The 21,455-nt window shown below is 40.3% G+C and overlaps 1 protein-coding gene and 1 pseudogene across 2 annotated transcripts in view; one reads left to right on the forward strand and one right to left on the reverse strand.

Annotated features, from left to right (window-relative positions):
* Window positions 1-21,455, forward strand: part of Dcp1a (decapping mRNA 1A) — a 47,420-nt gene that overhangs the window by 9,243 nt on the left and 16,722 nt on the right. For both annotated transcript variants that reach the window (XM_034497319.2, XM_034497320.2), the window contains exons 4-5: window positions 13,947-14,013; window positions 19,094-19,232. In XM_034497319.2, coding sequence (XP_034353210.1) covers window positions 13,947-14,013; window positions 19,094-19,232 — 206 coding nt within the window. The remainder of the gene's footprint in view (window positions 1-13,946; window positions 14,014-19,093; window positions 19,233-21,455) is intronic.
* On the reverse strand, window positions 18,159-18,723 carry LOC117705043 (developmental pluripotency-associated protein 3 pseudogene; annotated as a pseudogene).

A 21,455-nucleotide genomic window follows, 5' to 3' on the forward strand; every position in this document is an offset into this window, starting at 1 on the left:
AGTTAACCCTGTCAAACTAGAAAGGGAGAAAAGCAAATAGAAACTCCAAAATAAAATGACAGAATAAATTACTGGTTAGAACAGATACATACGGAATTTGCATGTTTTGTTGGAAATGGAGGAGAGACTGAGATGTTACCAGGCAAATTTTAACCAGGAAAAGTTACGGTAACTATTAAGAATACATGACTGACAAAAAATATTAGTAGGGATACAAATATGAACAATTTCAAACCGGCTTGTACCTAGTACATGTGAAATTTACAAAATGAATGTTAAAGATCCATAATCATTGCACATTTCTATAAGGCTATGGAATAGTATACTTGAGCTCTCTAGGACCAGAAGTTAGGAAAGAACAAGAAATCCGAGTGAGAGTAGAGATGGATGACAGAGCGCAGACTGCATTGCCACAGCGCAGACCCACAGAGCAGAGGCCTCACCTGTAGGTGACATGATGGATCATCCACAGTAAAAAAATAACCAGAGGTACGCTGGGCACGCTAGGATTACATAACCCAAAGGTATTTTTTAACATGTAATTTTTAAAAACAAATAGTGAACTTTTTGCCTATGAGTTTAAAATTTAGAGAGGGAGTTTCCTAGAAATGTCCCATTTAACAGAAGTGTCCCCAGGCCTAAGCAAATCTGAATGTACTCAAATAGTACAACAGATTGTCTGATGATTTAAAAATCTGCCCATTGCATCTGTGGTGGCGCACGCCTTTAATCCCAGCACTTGGGAGGCAGAGGCAGGTGGATTTCTGAGTTCGAGGCCAACCTGGTCTACAGAGTGAGTTCCAGGACAGCCAGGGCTACACAGAGAAACCCTGTCTCAAAAAACAAACAAAAAAAAATTCTCATAGGCATGTTCTGTTTGGTAAATGAGACTAAGACAGTTCTCCATGTAGAGACCAGACTCTAAAAGGCAAATTCAGATCAACTACGATTCTGGTCTGTCATCACAGGAAACTCATCTCCTCAGGCTGGGCTTCATTATTGACTTCATCAAGGTGCCTCACTAATACTTGTCTTAGGTCATGTTTTTTTCCAAGTGTTGGGGTCCATTGGTAGTTTTTTCTGTGGACACCTTAGAGTGACAGAGATAACGTGGGGCCAGTTTTTGATGCATATGCTTACCTATTACTTAATGATGAAATACCACCCAGGGTATACTGCAAGGTTGCGTTCTGAGCAACAACAACCACAGAAGAAACAAAAAGATGTTTTTCTTACCTATAGCTAGGCTGTCTGCAGTTTGTAATAACCCAGTTAATTGCTGATATTAAGTTTATGATACCTTCAAGTTCTGTGGAATTAATTCTGGCATTCAGTCATGTTCTTTTATACAAACTATTTTGTAATGATTTCCATTGACAAAAACTATCTCAAACTACTTCTTTGTCTTTAACTAAACAAAGATGATTATTTAACTCGGATAATGCAAATTCAGTGATATTTATTAACTATGGTCTAGCACCTTATAAAATGCCATGCCATATAAATATAAAAACTATTATGTACTTTAAAAGATTTTTTGTTACTTGTTTGTTTGGGTTTTGTCCTTCAGTTCTATTTTCTTGGTGAACTTTACAGAAATGTATTCAAGCTTTCAGTGACTTAAGTCTGTCTTCACCAAAGGGTTAAATTTCCTAATGAAGCCAGCAATGAGAGCTCATGCCTGTAATTCCCAGCTCTCTAGAGGCTGAGACGGAAGGATTGTCCAAGGTTGAAGCTAGCCTGAAGCCTACATAGCAAGTGTCAGGGAAGCCAGGGTTGTGTAGTAAGACTGCCTCCCCCACCCTACGCACACGGGCATGCGCGCGCACACACAGAGATTCTTAACAAAGTAATGCTACTTCATTAAGCTTGGAGCTATACTCGTGTAATTCTGAAACAGCTATAGAAGAGTAGCAAACACTGATGATTTAAGGTCTGTAATTTAAAAAAGTTATTCATTGTAAACATGAATTATTAGCATTATAAACAAGATTAGTAGCCTTATGGTGCTAAAAATCTGATCTGTCAGATGCGATGATATTCTGTTTTTCCTAGTAATTTTTAATGACTATTTACCTATTAATTAGAAAAAATATGTGTTATAGATTTTCTCTTCTCAGTCCTAACCTTACTCTGGACTTGGGAAGTAGAGTGGTAGTTTTAGCCAAAAAGAGGAGTGAGTATTTATGCACTTTTATTAGACTGACAGTTTTTCCTGGAAGGAATTATCTAAATGAAGGCAGCCTTTCAGTTTCTCCCACTTGCCACCTTCCTCATTTTAAGACATTTTCTATTAATCCCAGTTGAACAAAGTCCTTTTCTGGTTTCCTACCTGGATGTGTCCTGATTCCGTCCTACCTGACACTTCTAAGCAGTAGCAGATCTGTGGTTTCTATAAACCACTATGAAAATAATCATATTTAGATAAAACCTAATCTGGAATTTATCCAGAGAATGTTAATGACATACAGCTACAGTGTCATCTGTTACTCCTTAGCCTTCCTAACAACAGTCAAGTTCCTGTAAATAGAGCCTGTAGGAACAAGTCAGCTGTGTGACTCACCTGGAAAGGCCTGAGAGAAGTCCTCCATGCTTTCCACTGCACTTACAACTCTGCCTTTATACCGGGCGTCAGTCTCTTGGGAGAGAACGCTTTTAATTAAAATCAGATCACTAGAAAATGTCGGAAGGTTCATTTCAACAGTGTTGAAAATACAGCTGCCACGCGGAGAGTTTCAGTGAAGAAATGCTGTAGCGCTGCTGTTCCTGCCTTCTGCTTGTCCTTTCTCAGTTCAAGGGCAATTCAGAACAGTAGCTATGGTAGGTGGCTGTTGGCATTTGGAACAGATCTTCAGACTTAAAGCACAGTACAAGAAGTTTGCTTGCAAGATGAGTTTATAATTTATCAAGTCAAAAAATGTGAGTTCTACCTCCAGACTAAAAAAGGAATTTATAAACAATTAAAAAAGAGAGTCCAGCAGTTTGTTGGTTGTGCTTGCCCAGCTCAGCACAGTGCTGCTCACAGCCTGAAGAAAGGGAGGTGGTCTCACTCGCTGCAGCCCTCAGTTTGTACTGTTCTGTAATCAGAAAGAAGAAAGGACCTGTGGCAGCTGCATTAGCCTGGCCTCCAGGACCAAGATAAGGAAAGAGCCTCCTCACTCTGCCACACTTCCAGATTGAAGAGGTAAAACATCATGAGAATGCACAGGACTCAGACAGGAGCTGACTGAGGCTGAGGTCAGACAGTGGGAAACTGTTGCTGTCTCATGTGCTGGCAGAACCACTCCAGACTCCCTCTTACTAAGCTTTTGAATCCTTGAGATTTCAAAATGTTCAGAAGGGATTATTTTTATTAAGATTCACTACTGGCTTTTCCTCCCCTAAGGTTGGGTAAAAGCAGCTTCTATCTTTGTGTTCCAGTGTTATCTTAGTTGTAAGTTAGACAATTACATTGTTTTTCTTTTGTGAAGTAATAAAGCATAGTCACATATCTAAATGATAAAAATATATCAACATGTATATAGATTTAAGGTTGTATTTATATAACTGAAATTCATTACTGCTATAAAAATTGAAGCACAAAGTAACCACTAGCCCAAGAACAAAGCCCTGTGGAGTGAGAAACGTAAGCCTCACGACTGAGCTCTGCATGTTCAGTGCCTGGGGCTCCAAGCAGATCTCAGTTACAAAAAAGTCACTGTTTCCAGGTACAATCAGCTTTGTCTTTTGAATTAAAGGAAAACACGGGATAAACATTTGCTACCAACATACAAAAATTATATATTTGGTTCTTAAACACACAGACCCCGGGTTATCATCATTATTATTACCCATTATTATTGTTGTAAAGACTCATATGCCCAGGCTGGTCTTGAAATCTCTGTGTAACTAAGGATGACTCTGAATTAGTGATTCTCCTACCTAAACCTCCCAAGGGCTAGTTTTCCAGACATGTACTACCATGCCCTGTCTATGCAGTATTGGAAATAGAGCCCAGGGCCGTGTGTATGCTTGGCACACACTCTACCAGCTGAGCCACAGGCACATCCCCACATACCTGATTTCTATGACCATGTAGTACTAACATCACTGCAATTACTGATCTCAGCCAAATTCTGGGTAGGACATGCCCATCACCAATTGCACAGTACTCTTGAAGTCTCTTATATCCTATCGGTATTTGTGCTCACAACTCTGATTTGGATGATCTAGTAATAAACTAGTAAGAAAATGTATAGGAAAGCAGAAGTCAAGGGAGAAAGAGGTTTGTGTCTTAAACCATAATTAGACCTATATCCCAACATTCTAACTGTAGATTCCTGGAAGTCCTAAACAGAAATTTGGATCTATAGGTGCCAAATGTCATTTCCCACTCATTATCTTCCCATCCAGTATACTAAAATGATAGATTGGTGGAACATAGAACAAGTAGATAGCTAGCAGGTGGTGGACGTGCCCAGCATTGGGTTGCACCCATAGTCATGCCTAGCTTGCGAGTGGCATTTGTAAGTCATATGGTTCAAGTCTTCCACTCAGTGTTCAGTAAATAAATCACACCGCTTAGATTTTAGGATTGGGGCTCTTTCTCTGCCACCTTAGTGTGTATTGGTGTTCTGAGGTGACTGTCCTTTGGACCAAAAGGGGTAAGCCACTGTACCACTATTGCCAGCCTTACTTGCAGATACAAAGCATCCTCTCCTCACTGTCTAAGTGCTCACAGCCTGCCAAGTATCTCTTGTTAGAATCAAAAGCCAGTCTGGCTTTGGCTCCATACTGGGGCTGCCTGGTTTATTCTTCTCTGAAAGGAAATGATCTGTCAGCATAGAGACTGCTGTTTCTATAGCTGCAGTGTTACATTTCTGATTATTAAAGTGTATTTGACTATTGAAAGCCCATTTTCTTGTTTTTGTTTCCTATTATAGGAAATCTTCATATCTGTAAGTCTCATTTATGTACATGTATGTGCGTGTGCCTATGTGAGTTTGTGTGTGTGCATGTTTCTTTAGAAGTCAGAAGCTGTTGGAGCCCCTGGAGCTGGAGTTGCAGGCAGGTGTGAAGGTCTTAGGAACTGAATGCAGGTCCTCTGCAAAAGCAGTGTCTTTATCACTGAGTCAGTCTCTCAAGCCCTGCTTTACAGCTTTAGAACTATTTCCACTTTGGGAGTTGGTTCTTATTTTCACAGTTCTAGGAATTGAACTCAGGAAATTGATCAAAAATAAATTGATCAAAAATCTGTCTCTCTCTCCTTTCCCCCCTCATTCCCCTTCCCCATGCTAGGCAAGTGCTATCTCACTAAGCTATATCTCCAACTTAGAAATTCATAGTTCTTTTTCTTTTCTTAATTCCTCCTTGTTGTTTAGTGTGTGCCTGTGTGTGGGGCGGGGGTAAAGGGTTATGTGGGTAATAATGGCAGTCTAGCATGTGAATCAGGGATTGGAGGTGGGTCATCAGGCTTGGGGACAAGTGCCCTTACTTCTTGGGCCATCTCTCCATCCCCCAGAAGTTTTATAACTCTTAACACTGCCACCAGAAGTCCTCCTTTTCTTCTTGTCTCTGTATGAAGAAAAGTACCAACCTCCTCATATCCTTTTAGAAAATAGGTCAGGTATAAATGATCAGCAAAACAAGACAACAGATACACAGGAGTGAGTCACAGAAGCTCTAGAACTCTGCAAGGTTTTGGCAAAGTCTCCACATTACTTGAATTCTGATGTATGTACAGTTTAAATATAGCTGAATAAAATTAATACCAAATTATAGTAAGTAGCTTGGCCCTCATATGGGGCTTTTTTGAAAAATAGAACATTTTCCTCATCAGCTCTTATGTTTTTCTCAATTTTAGATAATCCAAATGCTTTTAACAGGTTTTTTGTGTTGTTGTTTTTGGTTTTTTTTTTTTTTTTTTTTTTTTTTTCAGTTTCCAAAAGGACCCCAGTTGAAAAGTAGGGGAAACATTTGATTGAGGATATTTTGTACTTGATATTTTTCATGGAAGTACAATATTATTTTATACTCCCTACATTTTCAGTTACTGCCATTATGTATGACTGACTTAAGGCTAGCTGTCAAAATCTATGGTGGGTGTCCACCAACTAATTCCCTCTGATCTTGAGAAAAACTATCTGTGAAACAGGTACAAATCATTATTTGCTGTAGGAAAATAATACTACATTGTCAAAAGCCTGACTCTTTTGTGAGACAGTTAATCAGAGGAGATTATTTCAGGATGTCTCAGCACGAATTGTTGGCACCATGTGTAGGACCTTTGAGTGTACGTATTCTCTTAAGAATACTTAACTTGGGTTTAGAGACAGGGTCCTCTGTGTCTCAGCTATCTGTCAGACTTATCTGGTTTTCCTCACTAGTGACAGTGACAGGCTTAGTGGCAGCTCCTGAGCTTTCTTGCCAGTTACATGCACTGAGCTTTTGATATGTTGGCAGACAGCACTGATTCTTGGATGCGTCTCTGAACCTCTACAGGTCTGCTTCTGGCAGAATGGAGTGTGACTCTTATCCTTTGCCCATTAAGCTATCATTCTGGCCTCCTTATCTGTTTCTTCTGCAAACATGCCTTTGAAAGTGTTTGGTTCTTTTTTGGCAGTTTATTTTGACAATGGACAAGTATAGAAGCAAATGTCTCACTACTAAATTACATGGAATTTCTTGAAAGAGGAAGGGTGACTTAAGTGAAAATTTGCCTGAAGTTGGCAGCTCTGGTGAAATTACTTTGGATTTCAATTTGAAATTCTTTCTAGTAGTTTAATGTGGAATTCCTGGCTCTTTAACCCAGAAAGAGCTTTGTGTCACTCTCCATACCTGATACATTCCATATTATAAGTACTTTGTCAGCACTGTTGTTCACATGACTGTGTCCAGATGCAGATTGTGTAGTATGTGGGAAGTGGAATCTTCTGTATCAGGGCTTTAGTGTTTTAGGTGTTCTGAGCCAAGGTTGGAAAGGGGGATATTTAAAGAAAGGCAATTGCCTGTAATTGCCATATATGGACTCTTTTGAAAGCCTTGATGTAATCTACGTAATGTTGAGGTAAGATTTAGCTTCTAGACCCAGTAGTAGATATATGGAATCATTTTCTCTAACAAGGCAGCTTCTGTGTTCCTTCCATTGAGATATCAGATTTGTTCATTTATGTTACATAAAATATTTCGAGGTTCCTTGTTCATTGGAAGCACATGCAGTATTTTGAAATTCTGTGAATAGAATTTTTAAAACTGGGTCCCAGCATAGGAAGCGACCTTACATGTCCAGGTACCATAAGGATCTGTGGCCACACAGAGTCTGAGTTTAGGGCAGTCTTAGTGTCACTGGGGTTTCCTATCCCAGAACATGGAAGACATTCTTGGTCCTGTTCTTTAGTCATTAAATGAAGCCATTTGCTTACTCTGTTTATTCTTATAATTTACAGCAGTAACAGTAGAAAAATCTAGCTTAAAACCTTTATAAAAATTAAGCAGCAGTTTGTCAAATGATTTGATGTGAAGTCTTGCAGAAGTGGTCTTAATTCAGTATGCAACAAATAACTTGCCATCAAAATAACCTTTATTAATTGGCTTTATAGATTGATATATTCTTTTTTTTAAAGATTTCTTTATATGAATACACTGTAGCTGTCTTTGGACACACCAGAAGAGGGCATCATATCCCATTGCAGAATGTTGTGAGTCACTGTGGTTGCTGGGATTGAACTCAGGACTTCTGGAAGGGCAGCCAGAGCTCTTAACCACTGAGCCATCTCTCCAGCCCCTAGATTGATTATTTCCCAATAATATCTTTACAGGTGTTATTTAATATTTGTTTAAAGGGGGATTGAAAAAAAAAACTTTATTAAAACTAAGATCTCTTTACATAGCCCAGGTTGGCTTCAAATTTGATCCTCCTGCCTCAGCCTCATGAGTAAATTATTAGGCACAAGCCTTGATTACACCCAGCTTTTAATAACATGTTTTTAAGAAAAGTTTGAGCCGGGCAGTGGTGGCACACACCTTTAATCCCAGCACTTGGGAGGCAGAGGCAGGCGGATTTCTGAGTTAGAGGCCAGCCTGGTCTACAGAGTGAGTTCCAGGACAGCCAGGGCTACACAGAGAAACCCTGTCTCGAAAAACAAAACAACAAAAAAAAAACAAACAAACAAAAAATATCTATGGGGCTGGAGAGATGGCTCAGAGGTTAAGAGCACTGACTGCTCTTCCAGAGCTCCTGAGTTCAATTCCCAACAACCACATGGTGGCTCACAACCATCTGTTATGAGATCTAATGCCCTCTTCTGGTGTGTCTGAAGGCAGCTACAGTGCACTCATATAGATAAAATAAATAAATCTTTAAAAAAAAAAAAAAGAAAGAAAGAAAGAAAGAAAGAAAGAAAGAAAGAAAGAAAGAAAGAAAAAAAGAAAGAAAGAAAGAAAAGTTTGTGAGGCTAGCTTAGGGTAAGACCCTGTCTGGAAAAAAAAATTTACCACCACTCATTACTAGTAATATACTATTTATTTGTCATCATTGCATGCATGAGCAAAAGGAAATTTTTCATTGTCAACAAAATGAATAAAATGTATTGAAGCCAGGTGTGATGACTCACACCTACTCACTGTTTGGGAAACAGAGGCAGAGGGATCAGAAGTTTGACACAGAAAATGAATGTAGTAAATAAAAATACAAAATACAATTTCTCGTGCTTATATTATATTTTCTAAGTTTGTTGGCACGTGTGCATGCCTTTGATCAGGGCCACATATATCTCATGCTAACCGCAAGCTCTCTATATAACTGAAAACGGCCTTGAATTCATGACTTTCCTGCCTCCGCCTCTCAGTGCTGGGAACACAGGCATTCACTAGCACACTTGGTTTTGTGTAGTGTTGGGGATCAAATCTAGGACTTTTCGAATACTAGGCCAGACAAGCCAAGCACTCTGCCACCTGAGCTACAACCGACAGCTGCTTGTTTCTTTGAAGCATGGTCTTGCTGTTGTAGTTCAGTCTGGTCCCAAATCTATGATCCCCTTACTTCAGCCTCCCCAGTGCCAGGATTAATTATGCATGCTACCATTCCCAGCTTCGTGCTATCCTTTTAATATACAATTTTAACATAGCTTCTTTTTTTTCCTTTGTATTTCTCTGGTCTTTAAAAATAATTGAAATTCACTACTTCAATTATTTTTAAAGTAGTAAAAATGGGCAGTGGTAATGAACACCTTTAGTCACAAGAGGCAAAGGCAAGTGGATCTCTGAGTTTGATGAGATCTGGTCTGCAGAGTGAGTTTCAGAATACACAGCTACACAGAGAAACTCTGTCACTACTTGCATTGCATTAAAAGTTTTATGGGGCTAGCAAGATGACTAAACATGAAAAGTTACTTGCTGCCAAGCCTAATGGCCCAAGCTGGATCCCTAGAGCCCACATGGTGGAAGTAGAGGACCAACTTCCTGTAAGTTGCCCTTTGACCTCTATATGCATGCTTTGACACAGACATAAATAATTGTAAATATACACATGTGTATAATTTAGTTTTAAGTTACTTTTAATGCAGTGAGATATAGGTACCAGGTGTGGGGTGGCAAGGCAGGTGGTCTAGGAATGCACCAGCCTATGTTCTGGTCCTAAAACTATTTTTTCTCTCGTTTATTAATAAGCCAAATAGTTGTCCTCTTAGACTCCTGTTTTCCAACCACAAAAATGCATAGCACAATTTGAACAGTCTAGCAAATGATTCGTCTCGTATCAATAACAACTGTAAAACCTGGAAATGTTACAAAGCAATAAAGAACTCTGAAGGCTAGACAAAGGAAGGTGACCAACCCAGCAGGAGGCTGTCTCTCACAATCTTAACACGATGCAAGCCTGCCTAGCAACAGAAGGTAGCCCGGGTGGACTTGGCCTCCCATATATTGCACGGGACTTGGGCCAACAATGCTAGGGCAAACCAACCAAACCTGGCAAGGATTGGAAGCTCTGCTGATAAGAAGTGACCACCAGGGAGGTATTTCCCTCCCTCCAGGAGGAAGTCAAGATGGGAATGGCAAGAGGAGCTTTGTTGGGTTTGTTTTTGTTTTTTAATTTAATGATAGTTACCTGCCTTTCTGTGTGGCATTGAGAACCTACTAAATTCCTACTCCAAGAAACTAGAGACAGCCAAGTGTGCTGGCACATGCCTGTGATCCCAGCACTTGGGATTAGGAGGCCACCCTGGGCTATAAGAGACTGTATCTAAGTTATAAAAGAAGGGGGAGGAGGAGGAGGAGGAGTAAGAGGAAGAGGAGAGAGGAGGGGGAGGGGGAGGAAGAGGACATAAAATCAACTCAAAACATACAAAAGGGAGAAAATTGTAAAATGAGAATACAAATCAAAGTGGAAAAAGCTTGTTCTATGAAAAAAAAGCAATATAATTAATAAACTGTTTAACAAAAGTAAGGAGTACAGACACAAGTTTAGAGTTTGGCATAGCGTCAAATGCTTGTAAGTCCTGCAAAGAGGATCCTGAAACAGGAGTTCCAGGTAGCATAGGCTTCAAAGTGAGGGCCAGTTTCAAAGAACAAAAGCAGATTTGTCTGTCAGGGGGAAAAGATGAGATATTGCAAACCCTGCAACTGTTAAGATACATGAGATTTTGATGAACAACTTCACATTCATCAAACTTTTGATGACTTAGAAGAAATGGAATAACTCCTAAAAGCTCACAAACAATGACACTCAACCAAGATAATGTAAACAGCGTGAATACTGCTAGCCCACATTAAAGACATTTTATTTGTAACTTATAGGTTCCTGAAAAAAAATCCAGGCACAGTTTATTTTACTAGAGAATTTGAAAGAATTACTACTAGTGTTAGTCTCTTCAAAAAGTAGGAAACAAAGGAATACTTCTTAAATATTTCTGTAAGACCACTGTTACTCTAATACCAAAGAAAACAAAGACAAAACAAGAAAACTTAAAAAAAAAAAAAAAAAAAAAGTGCCTTACTATATTGAGAAGTGTGCTCAGCCGCCGCCCCCCCCCCCCCCCCCCCCCCGAGGCTCCATTCCAGATAGGGGGAGTTGATTCATGTTGAAAGTCAGGGGGTGGAGACTGCCAAGTCAGTAAGCTAAAGAAGAAGTAAGTAGCATATGGATTTTGTTACTGTTTTATTTTTGAGACTGGGCCGAGCACAAGATAGGCAAGTGTTCTAGAGTTCAGCATATACCCAGACCTCATGATCACAGGACCTTTCAATAAAATCCATTGTTTATTCTTGATAAAACGAAATTTTTTAAATCATTTATTTATTTTATGTAAATACACTGTAGCTGTCTTCAGGCACACCAGAAGATGGCATCAGATCCCATTACAGATGGTTGTGGGCCACCATGTGGTTGCTGGGAATTGAACTCAGGACCTCTGGAAGAGCAGTCAGTGCTCTTAACTGCTGAGCCATCTCTCCAGCCCAAAAGGAAAATTTTTAAAAATTGAAATGAACCAGTACTTTCCATGGTGAAGCATACCTACAGAAACTTGCAGCTAATAATCTGTGCTTGTGGTAGAGAACTAAATGCTTTTCCTCTGCGACCAAGAGCTGGGCTGTGATGCACATTTTCACCACTGCTGTGGAGACAGACTGTCACCGACACTGGGACTACTGTGATGAGCCAAGAAAGAAAATACTATAGAACTCAGTCTGTCCCTAATAAAGTGATATCATTGTACATATACAGCTCTTAGAGGGACAGAGGAGTTTGATAAAGTCTCTGGTATAAGATCAAGACAAAAAAAATCAGTTGCAGCGCTGGGGATTATGTGCAGTTAGAGTGCAGGGCTTTGGATGTAGCCCCTCCTACCACAGAAAACAAGTCAAATTTATTGCATTTTTATGTACTACCAACATGATAGAAACAACAACAACAAAAAAATGCCTTAATCTGAGTTTGGTAGCACACACTTGCAGAAGGAGGAAGATCAAGAGTTTGAGGTCAGCCTGAGTACATCAGAAGACTATCTAAAAACTACTGAAACTACAAAACCCTATTAGATAAATAAATAAATGTTAGAAAAAATCCTCCCCATACAGGTATTGGGAATTAAATTTTAACATAAATTTTTACATGAAAGGCTTTAAAAACTGAAACAGTCTTTGGTAGTTTGAAAAAATAGCCACCATAGACACACAGGGAAGGGTACTTTAGGAGGTCTGGCCTTGCTTGGGTAGATATGGCTTTGTTGGAGAAAGTGGGGAGGGCTTTGAGGGCTCAGATGCACAAGCCAAGCCAGTGGCTTATGGTATCTTTCTGCTGTCTGTCAATCAAGATGTAGAACTTTTAGCTCCTTCTCCAGCACCTGCATGCTGCCATGCTTTCAGCCATGATGATAATGGACTAAACCTCTGAATTGTCCCTGGCTTACCAGCTAGTCCCAATTAAAAATTTTTTATAAGAGTTGCCTTGGTCATGGTGTCTCTTCACAGCAATAGAACACTATGACCATCTTAAAGTACATGGTAACTCTACTCATTATTAAGGCCTATTTTATAACTATCCTAATCAAGACATTATAGAAATAGACAAATAAATGGACATGAAAAAAATCCAGAAACAGATAAATACAAGAAGTTCTACTGCTATTTACAAAGATAGAAAAGCTTCCTGGCTAGAGGGAAGCTGTGTCTAAGAGGAAAAAAAAAAAACAGGCGCATTAGATGATATGATGGTTAGTGCTTTGTCGGCCTGACAGGATCTAGTGTCACCTAGGAGACAAGCCTCTGGATATGCCCTTGAGAAATTAGTCTAGATTAGGTTCATTGGTGTAGAAAGACTTGCTCTAACTTCCAGACAAAGTAGCTCCACGGTAGCATACAGCATTTTGCTTCCTGACTGTAGGCATAGTGAGCCCAGCTGCCTCAAACTCCTGGCCCAGTGATTTACCTCCAGATGATGGACTATATCCCTGTGGTATATTACAGCAGTCAGTAGGCCTTCCTCAGCTGTGTGCTCTGTGTATTTTGACTTACATCTTCAGTATTTCTACACACTGTATTCAAAAACTGCTGTAATAGCTAATTTATATATTGCCATCTTTTATGATAAAAGTCATTTATCTTGCAACAACAATTTTTAAGTCTTTGATTGTGTGGACCACCTTTTCTTATTTCTTAGGAATAAGAAAAGGTGGCAAAAGAAGTGTGCCAGACTCACAGCATGTGTTAGCAGTTGGTCAGTTGACAGCATGTAGAAACAGTTATTTCAAAACTTTCTCTTAAAACTTTTTCATTGTAGTTTAATTTTATTCTAATTAAGATTCAAGAAACTCACAAATTCTCCTTTTTGTCTAGCCAGTGAACTTGGTTTTACTTTCTTGTTAGTTTGGAATTATCGTCCATACTGATTGAATCTTAGTTTAATCAGCAGTCTTTCTTGATAATATGTAAGTAATAGTGCATTTGATATTTAGTGGCAGATTATGATGTTTAAAACTCTGTGTGTGTGTGTGTGTGTGTGTGTGTGTGTGTGCGCGCGCGCGTGTAAGGGGAAGGTGGGGGAGGGTCTGTGTATGTCTATGTTTTGGTTTTTTTTTGGGGGGGGGGTCCACTGGGGATGACCCCAGCACCACTGAGTTATATATATTCCCAACAGATTTTTAAATTTGATTTTGTGACAGCCTTGCTTAGTTACCTAGGCTGGCCATGAACTAGCAGTCTTCCTGTCTCAGCCTCCAGAGTAGCTGGGATTAGAGGCATATGTTACTGAGCCTCACTTGGTTCTTGTTATTAACATCTTGAGTGCCTTGCCTGTCCTGATTCTAACAGCTTTGGAGAAAGGTTTTGTGTTTCCTTTTATTCCTTTTTTTGTTTTTCTTTAGAGGGATTACTAATAATTCGAAGATCTGGTGGTGAGTCCTGTATTACATTGTTCATGTACTCAAACTTGAGAATCTTATGCTTATCTCTTTTTTTCTTTGTTTTTCAAGTGTCAATATACAGTATCTGGTTTTATGACAAGAATGACTGTCATCGCATAGCAAAACTCATGGCTGAGTAAGTATTTATATTATTCCATAGATTAATGAGAGGTGAAGCATTACTTGATCCCAGCTGCTCTTCGGCACTAATATTCCCTAGTTAATGTATCTCATATCCCTCTTAATTTCCTTTTTATTCCCAAAAGTTTGACAAAAGCAGACTTTATTTTTCTAAAATTACCTGTAATCAGTCCTATTAGTTCTAGTATATTTACAATGTCTGTTCCCTTTTAATCCGTGTGTGTGTATACATTAGATGTTTGTGATTATTACTTACAAATGTAAGGATATTTGTTTAATAATTTAATGTTAACAGCATCTTTTTAGATTATTAAATTTCCCTTTGTAGCACTTATCCACTGTATCCAGTCCTACAGACAGTTCAGTTTAACAGGGACAGCTGCCAGATTGCCTGACAATGAATATGGGGTGCATCAGGACATAGCCTGACCACCATGTACCGTGATACACTAATCTCTACTGTGATGAGTGCTGCTGTGTTTGGTAGCTTGACACAGATTACATATCCTTTAGATGGGCTTGGTTTAAGCACAGGCTGGGTTTAACAATCTCCAGCATGTACAGTTAGTCTTCCAGAAGATATTTAAGACTCACAATCTTGAAATTTAGAAAATAATTTTCATTGAATTAATGATCTAAAGGATGGCTTTTTACTCCTGTGCTAGCCTGTAGAAGTTAGCTTTTGAGTTAACAAGTTAGCAAGACTGCCCATCTGAATTCTGGGAGCCCAAGACACTAGTGCTAGGTGGGGCCTGGGATGATACAGACTTAGAGCAAAATGTGCAGTGGGCAGTCTGCTCTGGCATATGTTGGCTTCCTCTTTAGTTTTTGCGTGAATCTGCAATGAAGTCTTTACTCTCCTGCCAAGTCAAAATTCTGTCACTCTCTTCAAGGTTTATATCTGTGTTTGGAGGGAAATAGTCTTGATTCTTTTAACTTTTAGTTAATCATCCTGAAAGTATAATAGTTTAATCAGTAGCCTCAATTCTAGGTATGCTTACATACAAAGGCCAAGTTATAACCCAGGTCTACTGGTGTGTCCTGATTGAATGTTAATCTCGATGTTCTGTCACCTCCTCTGGCTGTGTGAGCTTTCAAGGCAGACCAGGTGTGTTTACCACAAGCTGCACCTTCAGGACTTCACTGCCTGTAAGCTGACAGTCAGTCTTTCTAGAGAGAGTGTCAGCTTTGTAGAAGCACACTTCCTTTTAAAACATTTTGTCTGTAAAGTTTCACTACTTCTCAACAGTGGTGTTCATTTAATTTATGAAGACAAAGATTTACGCTGCTCATGGTTGTAGGTGTGGTACATAGCTAGAAGTTCAGGAGCATGGGCTGATGCCTACAGAGGACCTTGTGTATTATGGAGTGGAGCACATCACACTTGAGAACAGATATGCTGTCTCTGAGAGTCTGTCTCGCAGAGGGAGCCATCAGTGCCATCCCGGGGTTCCTGCCTCATGACCTCAAGCAAGGCATTTATTTGATACTTGCTTTTTTTTGTTCTGTTTTGTTTTGAAAATGTCAGGAGCTTAGAAGACAACTAAAGGAGGAGAACTTTGGAATGTATCAATAGATTGATGTTCTTCTGCCACAAAGAATATGTCTGTGTGAGCCCTGACAACTACTGAGGGAAAATCATCTTGAAGTGTTTTCTGGGAGCCTTGGTGGCACTCCAGATAATAACCTTCAGTGGTTATTGGCACTGAAGACTGAAGGCCCATCCGAACAGGCTGTGTTAATCCCTGAAGTAGAAATGGGAAGTGAAGGAAATTACTAAAAGTGATTACAGTGTCTGTAATCCAGTGCTCAAGTGCTAAGGTGAAAGGATTGTGATTTTAAGACCAGCCTGGATGACATAGCACATTTCAACTACATAAAAAGGGATTGGGAGACCTTGTATGATTAAAGTGTGCACAGTTGATAATGACTTTTTATATCTAAAGAGAATGCCTCACAGATACTGCCACTAACTTTGGGATGAATGACCCTGATCACCAAAGATTGAAGAAAAAGAAGGAGGAAAAAAATCTTTTATTATTATATATCTCCCTGCATACTCTATGTAATTCACAGTATCATCTCACTAAAGATGCTGCTAAAACTTTGCCATCTTATATATTTAAACAAGTGAGTTTGGTCTATGGGCGAAGGCAGGAGTAGCATACTGCTTAGCACGTCCCGACAACCACAATAGATAAGCATGTCTGTCAGTCAGCCCTCATTCTTTTTTATATAGTTCTTCTCATAACTCCTTTGATAGTCACTGTATAATAGAAATTCTTCAACTCAAAGCTGAGAAGCCATGTAGGAAGTTGACTGCCTAAACTTACTAGATCTAAAATGTGGATGCTCTTTGTCAATGACAGGGATCTAAACTTAACGTTAAAACGTTGAATGTTTGCTCAGAAATGGCTGGATAAGCTTTGTAGAGCTTGTGAAAGCTGGTTTTGTCCCTTTTCTTACTGTCCGACGTGTATGTTTTTGGACTTTGAGAAGCCTTAGTTCCTCCTCATTTGTTGTGAAGAAAGAGTTTATTGGGGCTCAGAGCTTCTGCGGCTGAGTCGAGGACTGTCTGGGTTGGGAGCGTGGGTGACAGACAGACATGGTGCTGGAGCAATAACATCTTTTTTGTGTTGGGTTGGGTTGGATTGGGATTTTTGTTGGGGGTTTTTGTTTGTTGTTTTGAGACAAGGTCTCTGTGATGGCTAGTTTGTGTCAACCTGACACAAGCTAGAGTCCTCAGAGAAGAGGGGGCCTCAACTGAGGCCTCCATAAGGTCAGGCCATATGCAAGCCTGTAGGGCATTTTCTTAATTAATGATTAATGGGGCCCTGCCCATTCTGGGTGAGCACATCCCAGTGCTGGTGGTTCTGGGTTCTTTTGCTTTCTTCCCCCCCCCTCCCCCAGTGAGCACTCCCCTGTGTGGAAGTATGTGGGGTGGGCAGAGGGAAAACAGTAAATGTTTCCCTGTATAGTCCTACTGTCCAGGAACTCAGTCTGCAGACCACAGCAAGCATTTTATCAATTGAGCCAGCTCATCTTTTTACATAAGTTCTAGAACTCTAACTCAGGTCCTTATGCTTGCAAAGCAAGTGTTTTACCAACGGAACGATCTTTTTTTTTTTTTTTTTTTAAGTGATATTGTTTAAACAGTGAGCATCTTTGACACACACACACACTGATGACTGATGAGGAGACTTGGGCAGGCTATTCTTGTTCAGTTGTGGTTAAATTGACGGTATGCTGGGTGACCTTGCCTTATTAAAGTTGCTCGTGTCACTCATATTTCTCACGTCCTTTCAGAATAAGTCTTGTGTTCCTGAATTGTTAGGTTAGCTGCCTGTCATCATTGTGTATCACTTCTCAGTTAACACAATTACCAAGTGAGACTCGGATCCATGGCAGGAAGTGACTGAAATCTGAATGCATTTTGTAAAATTACCTGCATTATTAAAATCAACACAGGAAATAAAATACCTGTGTGGTCCCCATCCAGCTTTTAGTTCCTAACATGTACTGAAATTGCTGAATTACGTCAAACCTTTGCTATGGTGAGGAGCAAGGATATTATTTTAAAATGTATGCCTGTAAAAAGAGAGATCCCCAAACCCATCAGTGGCTTTCTTAACGTGAGACCTTTGCCTTGTAGAATTTGAAGTGAAGAATTAAATAGAGCCAATAAAAATAAAGTACATACTCCTAACCACCCTGAGTGTGGTCTCGTATTTAGTACAGAGCCTTTTGTCTGCTTACAGAGATTCAGCAACATCCCTTTTCAAGGCTGGTCACAGGCAGTGTGCTGTTCTGTCTTCTGTGTCTTAGTGCTGTCTAAGTAGAACTACTTAGTTCTACTGGATTTGAGTCACAAGAAAAGGAGACACTTACATGGATTTTTTTTTTCAAGATAACAAAATTGCCTTTATTACAAACTTCTGCAAACTAGAGTATCCAAAGACCTATTTAATTACCTTCTAAACCAAACTACTCCAAATTCTATTTACATTATTTTTCAGCCCCAGGCTTGAGGCTTCTAAAGTTTTTAGAATGTTGACTCATTCTCTCACTCAATTTAAGTCATGCACACGAATCCAAAACGTCACACATCCTATATAATTTAAAGGTTAACAAGTTAGAAGATTCCCCAGCACCAGGAAATGTTTAAAAACAAACAAGAACCAGCTTTCACATCTGCTGTGTGGCATCACCAACAGGAAGGACAGTGTACGATTGAAACTGTCCTAATTCTTCCCGATTTCAGCATTCTCAGAAGGGTCCCATCCTTGATAATGGCAGAAAGTGCAGAGACATCTGAATGGCTCACTGCTCCCTTTGTACTCCTTGCCTTCAAGCCTTTTTTTTTTTTTTTGTCTCTGCTCAATCCGAGCAAATCTCTTCATCCTTGCTCTAGAATCTTGCAGCACGGACAGCAATGTGCGGACCCTTCTCTTGGGAAAGGCGCTTTGAACCTCCCTCAAGATTCGTTTACTTTGTTCTCAACAGGTCTGCTCTCAATCTGGTGATGGAGCCTTCGATGATGAGGGGCTGGCCCCTTGGCACTGGGATTGAGGTTTAGCTTTTTCATGACCTTTACTAGTGTTTCTGGTTCTAGGACTTCTGAATCATAGGATGAGTCCTCTGCATCTTTTGTCTGAGGAGTTTCTGGGTCTTCAACTGGGTTGACTTTCTCTGATGGCTCCTCCATGGCAGTTGGGCAGAAGCCTCAAAAACTAGCTCCGAGCAAAATTGCTTGGTCTTTGAAAAGACCTAGATCCAAGTTCCAACTGGCAGAGGTGAAGTGAGCCTACATGGATTTCTTAACGTACCTACTTCTACTACCGCCGTGAAAAGATACTATTTTTTCTTTCTAAAGGCAAGGGACTTCACTGTTGTGAATGGGATGGTGATGTGGTTAAGTTATGTGTGTCTGGAATGAGGTAACTGAGGCAGGCTCTTTATCTATTGCAAGGACAGTGTCATGTAACACTCTTACTTTATCCTCAGAAAGTGGACAAGAGGGCGCTCGTGTCCAGTTGTGTAAAGTGACTTTTCTGAAGCCTGTTCTCCTCCTACAGTGTGGTAGAAGAGGAGACACGGCGTTCCCAGCAGGCTGCTCGAGATAAACAAAGTCCCAGCCAGGCCAATGGCTGCAGTGACCAGAGGCCCATAGATATCCTGGAGATGCTGAGCAGAGCCAAGGACGAGTATGAGAGGGTAAGTGTCTGGTGCTCACCAGGGAGCACTGAACAGGGGCGTGGCCTGCTGGGGTCTTATACGGCAACGTTGCTCCAGCGCCAGCTGCAGTCACTAGTTTAGAAAAGAACAGTCTGATTTCATACACCTACCTCAGAGTACTTGGTTAGGAAGGAAAGCTGAAAATGCTTGTTTTGTTCCTATAGTCATTACAGAATTACTGTGGGAGAAAATGGTCTTGGAGGGTAGAGTTGGTGCTCAGTGAGTATTTCAGGGAAATCACCACAGCTCCCTTTATCCCTGCCATCGTTCAAGGACTACGTGGCCTTGAAAATTTATATAGGTTTTGAAAAATAGTCTGGTAATTTATACCCAATAATAGTGAATGGCACATTTGTGTTCTGTAATTGTGCTTTTTCTTTTTGCTGTTTTGGGGGAGAGTGGTTTGGGGAATATTTTGTTTCTTGATTGTTTTGGGGTTTCTGAGACACACTGTCCTTGGGTCTCACTGTGTAGTCCTCACTGGCTTGGACTTTTGTGTAAATCAGGCTGGTCTTGAACTCACAGAACTCCACCTGCCTCTGCCTTGGAGATTAAAAGACATGTGCTACCATGCCTGGGAATCTTTCAGTTTTGCATTGGATTTTATGTTACCTGATAAAATTTCCTCCTAAATAATAATGAAAATGACAGTTGTGGAACGTGAGCTAATTTATCCATCTTGTATTTAAGGTGATGGAGTGCTCTGTTTTCGTGCCTGCTGTTTGTTTGTAGACGGGGGTCCTGTGGGCCTCAGGGCCTTGAACCCCTGATTTTCCTGCCTATGCCCTATGTCTCCTGAGTCCTAGGATTGCAGACATTCTCAACTACTTTTGCAAGCGAGGAACACTTGTTGACAGTGTCTCAAACCTGACTACTGGCATTTCTCATGCCATCAAACCCACACTCGCTGGAGGAAGCCTCAGCCTTCCTGCTGTTGCTGCAGAGTCTAGCAGCTCCTCACCTCTCACTGCTGAGCCAGGGCTTCTTTAGTGATACTTCATCTCACTCTGAGAGTCTTCAAGAAGTAGAATGCAGAAAGGGACTATGGGAAACCATGAGTTTCCCATGACATGCCTATGATGTCAACCTAGGAAGGACACCAGGACAGGAGTGCTGTGAATTTGAGGGCAGCCTGGGCTACAGAGTGGGACCATCTCAGAAAAATAAAAATGTTTCAGAAGGTAAAAATCATTTACCACACAAGTCTCTGGAACCCACAGGGGAAGGACCAGACAGATTTCCAGAAGTTGTCCACAGACTTCCCCATACCCTTCCATGGCATGTGTGAAGCCACACGGTATGTATTCACATACACAACCACAACAAATAGAAATAGAATAATAAAAATTTGAAAAAATAAATAAATAAAATGAAAATGAAATAAATTCTGTTTCCACTGGAATGGTGGTTGATACCTGTAACCTCAGCACCTAGGATACAGGCTTTTTTTTGCCTCTCCCCCCAACCCCCTAACCCTGGCAAAAAAGTCACCACTAGCTTCTAGGCTTTTGATAGTCTCTGAAAAAGTATTCAGATTTGCTAAAAGAATTCAGTAAATGTTGTGAGATATCTGCTCCCCCTTCTTCTTTCCTCCCCCTTTCTCTGTCTCCTGCCCTCCAGCAGTCTTGAGCCTCTGTGGTGAATGGTCACAGTGGATTCACATAGCGTCAGCTTTACTACTGAAGTGTTTTCACATCTTGCCTTTTAATATCTCAGGAACCTAGAATTCAGGAAACAGAGTGTGGCAAAAGTATCCTGGAGCTAAGCTTTCTCTTTAAAACATATTCTCAGGGCTGGAGAGCTGGCAATGGCACTGGCTGCTCTTCAGAGGTCCTGAGTTCAATTCCCAGCAACCACATGGTGGCTCACAACCATCTGTAGGGGGATCTGATGCCCTCTTCAGGCAAGCAGATGTATATGCAGTACAGCACTCATACATTAAATAAATAAAATAATAATAATAAAAGCATTCTCACTTTCTAGTGGAGAAATATAGTTTAGGGCCCACGAGAGGTTTCAAGTTGCACTTGAAATTCCTCAGTGTTTCGTAGATAAATAGGAACAGTTTCTATATTTATAGAAATTAAATATTGGTGGCTGGTGAGAGAATTCAGCAGTTCAGAATAGTTAAAGAGGACCCAAGGTTACTTTCAGTGCCCCTGTGGTGACTTACACTGTTAGTAACTCCAGTTCCAAGGACTC

The sequence above is a fragment of the Arvicanthis niloticus genome, chromosome 3 (genome assembly GCF_011762505.2).
Source record: "Arvicanthis niloticus isolate mArvNil1 chromosome 3, mArvNil1.pat.X, whole genome shotgun sequence".
NCBI classification, from domain to species: domain Eukaryota; kingdom Metazoa; phylum Chordata; class Mammalia; order Rodentia; family Muridae; genus Arvicanthis; species Arvicanthis niloticus.